At 30.4% G+C, this 7515-nt stretch overlaps 2 protein-coding genes across 5 annotated transcripts; one reads left to right on the top strand and one right to left on the bottom strand.

The window, feature by feature from the left end:
* The first annotated feature begins 586 nt into the window (after nucleotides 1-586).
* On the top strand, nucleotides 587-2842 carry LOC119668949 (histone-lysine N-methyltransferase, H3 lysine-79 specific-like). 2 transcript variants are annotated; one of them, XM_038078640.1, is made up of 3 exons: nucleotides 587-681; nucleotides 745-1040; nucleotides 1103-2842. In XM_038078640.1, exons 2-3 carry the CDS (start codon nucleotides 766-768, stop codon nucleotides 2556-2558), a joined length of 1731 nt encoding a protein of 576 aa, XP_037934568.1. In that variant the 5' UTR covers nucleotides 587-681; nucleotides 745-765; the 3' UTR covers nucleotides 2559-2842. The 2 variants fall into 2 exon arrangements, with proteins under 2 accessions (XP_037934568.1, XP_037934569.1); XM_038078641.1 differs by having other exon boundaries at nucleotides 588-636.
* A 1917-nt stretch (nucleotides 2843-4759) lies between these two features.
* LOC119668948 (zinc finger protein 436-like) lies at nucleotides 4760-6609 on the bottom strand. Of its 3 annotated transcripts, none has more exons than XR_005251543.1 (3): nucleotides 5677-6609; nucleotides 4922-5610; nucleotides 4760-4861 (listed from the first exon to the last, which is right to left on the bottom strand). XR_005251543.1 is itself a non-coding variant. In XM_038078639.1 (3 exons), exons 1-2 carry the CDS (start codon nucleotides 6484-6486, stop codon nucleotides 4975-4977), a joined length of 1446 nt encoding a protein of 481 aa, XP_037934567.1. In that variant the 5' UTR covers nucleotides 6487-6609; the 3' UTR covers nucleotides 4760-4861; nucleotides 4928-4974. The 3 variants fall into 3 exon arrangements, 2 of the variants coding, with proteins under 2 accessions (XP_037934567.1, XP_037934566.1); XM_038078639.1 differs by having other exon boundaries at nucleotides 4928-5610; XM_038078638.1 differs by having other exon boundaries at nucleotides 4939-5610.
* Nucleotides 6610-7515: the final 906 nt, after the last annotated feature.

The raw sequence follows: 7515 nt of genomic DNA, 5'->3' as shown, positions 1-7515 counted from the left end.
AAAATGCACGAGGTTGTCTGCTTTGAACAGCTATCAAACACCAACTGAACGACGTAGTTTGCTCAAAATTAAAAAGTTGCCCACTGGTAGATTACAGCTGACAGCAGCACTGTTGCTTTTGGAGTAACTGTGCGGGAAATTCAAAAAGTCACTGACTTATCAAATCGCCCTCGTCATTCAGCGTTTAACGTTTGTTATCCTAACGTAATTATTCAGGTGTAATATATTTAAATAACTGGTGTTTAATCCTCTATTGAAGTGAAACTAGTTGATGCTTAAACGAATGTCAGTTATTAACAACTTTTTTGCAGAATAATTCTATAAGTTATTTTTTAATTTATGGCAATCATTTTACCTTTTCCCAACTGCAATAATTTCTCATTTCAAAAATAGATTTTTAATTGCAAATGTAGTACTAGACATACTTGCAGTTGAACTCAACAAAGAAATTCACAAAGTTTGTAAAAATGAAATTATTTAAACAAAGAATGCAAAGAAATACTGAGGCATGCTTGATCTCTTAGGCACAAAGTATATTTATGCGTTTCATATTTTTAGTTTGAATAGTAAACACCAACGTGTAGCAGCTCTTGTAGAACATAAAGACAAATTGACTTTGTTTGACGAAGATAAACAGTTCGTACACGCTCACATGCTCTATGCAAATTTCGCTAGTTTTGAGTTATCTAATTATTACGGATAAGATAAAACGAATAATAAACTAACAATTATTTGTACTTGCAGATATAAAGTGTTAGATACAGTATGAGTAACGAAGAAGCAAGCCCCTCAAAAAACTACCCACCCACACCCAGTAGTAATGATGAAGCGATTACGACGAGTTCCGAATCGGAAGTATTTGAAACCTGGACATTAGTAACGGATAAAAAGAAGACTAAAGAAAAATCTCCCAAACCTGCAACTACAATCAAAACGACAGAAAATGAAAATAATCGCGTAGAAGATTTGGATAAACTGGATGAAGTGTCGGAGAAGGGCGAGGTTAAGCATAAAGTTGTGGAGGAGGAACATCAAAAAATGTAAGATAATAATTAAAGTTTTCGAATTAATTTCCTTTTGAATAATAAAATAACTATTATAGACCTAAACCTGAACACGATTCCAGCACAGATGATCTATCGGATGGTATATCAGTAATTAGTGAAAGTGAGAGCGCTGGACGTATATCTCCAAATCCTTATCTACGCGAACAACTTAGTAATTTGAATTTGAAATTTGCCACTGGTGTTGATTTTGGCACTGTTCGACCACAATTAACACCACCAAATTCACCACTTTTGCCAACAGTGGTCAACTTTGAAAATCAGTTGAGACAACGCTCTTCAAGTAATGACTCCAATACTGAAGAAATAGGTAATAAAAATGCTGTGGAACCATTGAAAGGTGATATAATGACAATAATACAGAATCATCCAATTGTAAGACGTGGTCTGACAGTTATGTTTTATGTTGGCGTTGCTTTGGCCTTGCTGGCATTTGTTGGTAAGTTACGTAATCCGGAATGGCCACCCCTGCAATCTGATAAATCCATTGCACAATTGCAGCAAAAATTTACTGATTTGGAGTTGCAAAATAATTTAATGCGTGCTGAAATTGATTTACTTACAAAACAAGTCAATTATTTAAGCAATGTTAATGATAAAACTGGTAATGGCAGAGACGGACAGCACCAAAATTATAAACGAAATGGTGCTGGGCAAATGGAAACCAAAAGTAAAAACTTCAGAGTGTGGCAAGAAAATGATGGCAAGGTTGAAAATGTCGAAATTAGTGAAGACGACTTAAAACGTCCATATAAATGCAGAGATGGTAAATTTGTTGAAACTCCAGACAATTGTGTAGAAACACAAGCAAGTGGAAAACCATCAATGAAACAAAATGGTGATACGATGAATGATCTGCCGGAGAACTCAAATAAGTTTAAATCTTTTAAAAATTCCGCAGAAAGACTTGATGGTTTAAAGAAGAAGAGCGTTTTTGTTGAAAAAAGAGAAACTGAGCAATTTCCTAACGTAGACACACAAAAAGCTAATAATAATAATCCGGAAAATGACAATTTTAATGGAAATAGCCAAGAATGGCGCAGGAAACAAATGGAACGTCGAGATGATTATAGAAAGAATGAAAATTTTTCAGAAAAGCAGAGAAAATCTGTAGACAATTCTAGAGAACGTGACAGTCGAGAAAGCAATGAAAAGCATAATAAATCTCAATTTCATAAGCGCAGAGGAAGTCATGAGGCTTACGATGATCATGATGACGACGATGATTCAGACGAACGTTTCGGAAAGCGCTCATTTAAGCACGATAAAAGTGAAATCAACGATAATAATCACAAATACAATAAACAACGTCGCTATAAAGGATCATCTGGCGAACGTCACAATAAAGACGATAGTGACTGGCATGACAAACTTATGCATCATCGTGAAAATGCTAGGAGACAAAATGAACATCAGTTTAATGAAAAAAATTGGTACATTAAGCGTGGCGACAGTCGCGAACGAATACGAGTGGGAGAAATGGGCTTTAGGTAAAAATACTTTTTATTTTGAATTAAAATATTTAATGTGTTGAAAACCCCAAAACCAAAAAAACAAAAAAAATATATATAAAACAAAAATGTTATATTATTTGTTAGTTAATGTCCTATGCAAACCCAAAATATTGTGTTATTGCGATTTTTACTTCTATTGTAACCTTAATTTTAATTTGAATTCATATATGACGTTTCAACTTTTAATAGGTTGGATATAATATAAAATTAAACAATTCTGTTGTGATAATAAAAAAGGTTTTTCATTTTTATTCTGTATTATAAATATCTAATTAATTATAAATACACTTCATCTGCAATTCTTCGTTTAGTTTTATTTTTATTTCTTATTTATGTTATTACATGTTAACCTTAAGAAAATTGATAATCTACATAAGTACACACATATATATATATATATATATGCATTTGCATATATGAAAACATTAAATAAATATAATTGTAATTAATATTCGAAAGCTAAAATAAACGAATAATACTAAATGTGCTAAATAATAAAATTAATAAATAAATATTTTTCGTTCTTTGTCTTAAGTAATAATGGTTTAAAGGTGTTTGAGCCGCTTTTATATTATAAGAAAAACTGAGCTGTACAAGGGTAGGATCGGCATTAATTGATGGTAAAATTTAATTATTAACATAAAAACATAAGTGAATTTCTTAAAGGAATTAGTTAGTTTTGCCCAAATTGTAATATTTTCAATTCAAATAGAATAAATTAAAAGATGCGAATGTTTACTTATATTCGGTTTTAGTTGGGCCTCCATTAAATATATATATATGACTGATAGAGTCGTTTATTTTCTTTTTTGGATTTTTAACTTTTATTTCGAATGTTATTTTTAGTGTATTTCTACACGTATATCGACAAATTTCTGTTTTCTTTTTTTCATTATACAGGAGCAGAGAAAGAAGTAATTTTTATAAAATATAAAATAAACCTTTATAAAATTTCGGATATACTAAATTAGTTTTTTGAACTGACCGCATGATGTTATATCTACATTAAGAATATGTATTTTTATATATATAGTTTAATCAATAGTTTTGATAGAAATTTCTTATGAACTAAAAACGTTTAATGAAGCATTTAATATTAAATGCGTTGTTCTGGTTTAGCATAATCTTATGTTTAATGAAGAGAATTGATTAATAAACAAAAGCAAAAAATCAGTTTCTGATCAAGATCAGTTCTCTTTTTTATAGCTACGATAGCATTTTTATGTCTTAAAATGATTATGAAACGGCTTTATTGGTTAGAAACAAGTATGGAATTATGAATTGAATACGGATAAAGAAGTGTGTACAGACATTATAAACAAATTGTCAATAGTATTTCTTTTAATTAACTAATTAAATATTTAGCTTTAATTACTAAACTAATACACAATTTTTTGGATATAAAAATAAACAATGCTTTAAATTTTATTGGTATATTTAAACACTTAATGATATTGTAAATAACGGGTATTATTCTGGAGATGTATTAATTAATCCTTATTTCTGAGCTAATCAAATGATACAGCATAGAATTTTTTGCGTATTCAAAGAAATCAAGCGAAGAATGTATAAAGTTGTTTATTCTTAAATAAAATTGCCGATATAATGCACATTTGCAAAGTTTTTTAAAACGATGTCTCCCTGTAAAATGTTTTCAAGCATTCCAAAGTAACTCTTATATCCTAATACGAATGATATATGTTTGAAAATAAATTATGAAAAATATCTAATAAAATTTAACTATAACTATGCTATAACCGTAGCTAGCGTTATAATTTGTATATTCATTTTGTGTGAAGTAAAAATGGAAGTATTTAAACAACAAAAGCTTAATTTAATTAATTAAATTTAATGACATACCATACAACTGCTTCAAATATTGCCAAATACTCAGCATGAGTATAATAAGTCTGTCAAATAAAATACTTTATATAAGAGAGTTTATAAGAGATTCAAATAACTGAATTTATAATTTTAGAAGTATGCATTTGTTATAATTGGTTTATTATTTCGAACTAAATATGTATAGCTAATTATTAGTTTTAGCTAGTCTAGTATTTAAATACACACCATATATGGCAAATATTGACTAAACAAACAATTTTCAAAAATTTGACAAATATATTTCAATGTAATATATTACATATATTTATAATATTTTTTTTTAAAATAATTGATGCACTAACATAAAAAGTCTTAAAGTAAATGTCAAAAAGTCTAAAATTAAAAAATATTAGTAAGTTGCTGTCTTATCTACGAAATCCAAGCGATAAAACTCTGAACCTGTAAGATTTTTATGTATTATTAAAAAATTATAGATTTTTGAATTGCAGTGTTACTTACACTTACACTATAATTACCTTTACTTTAATTCTAAATAAAATTTATTTAGTTTTTTAAAGAACTTCTACAGCGTTTGATCTATAAACTCTTTGCTCTATGTACGCAGTTTGCTCTTCACTTTCGTCTTCGTGGCTTTGTTTGTGTGTCATGAGTGAGGTGCGACGTTTGAATGATTTGCCACATATATCACAACTAAATGGCCTCTCACCTGTATGAACTAGTAGGTGTCGTTTTCTTTGTTCTGCTGTTTGGAAACATTTCTCACAATTGTCACATTCAAAAGGTTTCTCGCCCGTGTGACAACGTTTGTGTGCAAATAAATTGCTGGAATATCGGAATTCTCGACCACACACATCACAGGCATGTGGCTTTTCGCCTGTATGTGTTAACATATGCTTCTTGTAACCAGATTTTTGTGTCATTCCTTTGCCGCATATGTTGCATTGAAAAGGTTTTTCACCTGTATGCGACATCATATGTGTGCGTAGGGACGACGATTGGCGATATGCTTTTCCGCATATCTTACAAGTGTTTGGATTATTGGGGTTATGTGTGATTAAATGTCCATCATAAGCGTTCCGTGTCTTAAAGCCTGCACCGCACATACTACATAAATAGGGAGTCTGATCCGAATGCAATTGCATGTGGTATTTGAACGAATTCGCATTGCTTAACTGTTTTTTGCAAATCTATAAGATACGATTTTATAAGAAAATTTATTTTAATATAAAATAATATTTATAACCAACACTAACCTTGCACTTGAAAAGCGGATCACTTGATTGACCATGAGCACGTTTAATTCTTTTTCTGACCAATGTACCATTGTCGTTGTTAGTATCACTTGATATTTTATTATCCGATCTTAGTATTTTTCGTATTTTTCTACTTGTATCATCGGTTTCGTTATTTTCAGTCGACATAGTATCATCATCATATGTTGGTTCGAAAGCCTCCTCAGACATATTATCATCGGCTGACTGGATCATGTATTCTTCTTCATTTTCCGTGTTGCCATCATGGCGTTCTATAATTTCTTGCAAATACACGTCTCCATCATCGATTATTTCGCCACGTTGAATTTTGAACTCCATTGGTTCTTCTTCATCTTCAGAGTTGTGCAAGACTGACAAGGTAACATAACTGGCATCATTCACGTTTTCTATGGATTGTCTCATTTGTGCAGCATTTGCTAATTCTTGTAGTTCTTCTGCCTCACCGTTTTCCTCAAGGTACTGCTGCTCTTCAAACACATACTCACTCATTGAATGTGGATCTTCACTGCAAGCAAGCTGTTGTTTTTGATTATGTAGAGCTTCATTTGTTTCAATTGCTAGTTTTTTGAAGGAATACGATCTCACTAAATTTTGCAAACACAGTTTACATATATGTGTTGGGAAAGATGGGTCGTCAGCGAGGTACTCTATATCGGTGCAAAATCTTAATATCTCTATTAATGTTGTAATTTCACCCAATATGATGCCTTGTTTATGTATTGATTTATAATCGTCACTGCACTGAGTTAGACACGTACGGCAAACCACGAATTCTTTTCCCGTACTCATTTCGAATAAAAAATATATGAAATGTCTGCAATTTTATATTTTATTTTCTAAATATTAACAAAATATATGACTTAAAATATTATTGCAACCAATTTAGGTACAAAATTGACAAGCTTCACTCTTCGGAGTGTCAAAGTCATAAGCAAAGTTTTGGAGACTAAAGGAGACCTTTTATGTCATACAAAATCGAACAGGGTTGCATTTTAAATTAATGACAAATTTTTGAATCGAAATGAACACACCTTTTTCATAGTTTTCTCTTATATATGTGGCGAATACGCCACACACATACTCTAGTCCCAAAAATAATCCAGTTTGCATAACAATCAACTTCAGCACCAAGCAGAGAAGAAGAAGATAGCACTGTGCCTTTTTTAGTCAAGAAGTTTTGTTTCAACGACGTGCCACGTGTTAATAACCACTGTTTGTAAAGAATCAAAAACACAATTTTACTTTAATTTATTTTTCATTGTCGTATAAATAATTAACATTAAGTTTGTAAATAATTCATTAGCAGTAAGAAATAAACATTGTGTGGTAAACCAGCCACGCATATATTCTGTGTTCTGCCAAATTTGTTCTACGAAATTTATTTAAAAATGTAATTTTCTGCACATTTTGCGCTTCTGCCTCTGTTAGTGTGAAAAAGTAACGTCACATTAATTTTGTAAGTCCAGAGTATTGGTAATGATTATGAATGTGTATTCACTTTTTTAAATTTTTACCTATAGTCGTAGTTTTTTCTTTCAGAGTTGTAAAAAAACAGCATTAAGGGTGGTTGAAAAAAATTAGTATGACTTTTAAAATATGTCAAATGCTTTTTTTAATATATGTTTTCGTTATTTTGTCTACAATATGAAACATAAAAATTGTACACTAAAAATTAATTAAATTAAATAAAAGAAAACAGAATGAATATTGGAAGGGCAATGGTAAGCATTTTGATCTTGTATATTTAAATGAATTTATTTATTTATGTAATTGAATTTATTCGTAAATGAACTACTCATATCATTTTAATGGATGACT

This window comes from Teleopsis dalmanni, chromosome 1 (assembly GCF_002237135.1).
Source record: "Teleopsis dalmanni isolate 2A chromosome 1, ASM223713v2, whole genome shotgun sequence".
In the NCBI taxonomy this organism is placed as follows: domain Eukaryota; kingdom Metazoa; phylum Arthropoda; class Insecta; order Diptera; family Diopsidae; genus Teleopsis; species Teleopsis dalmanni.
Note: the sequence above shows the minus strand (reverse complement) of the source record. Positions and strands in the feature narration are given on the sequence as shown.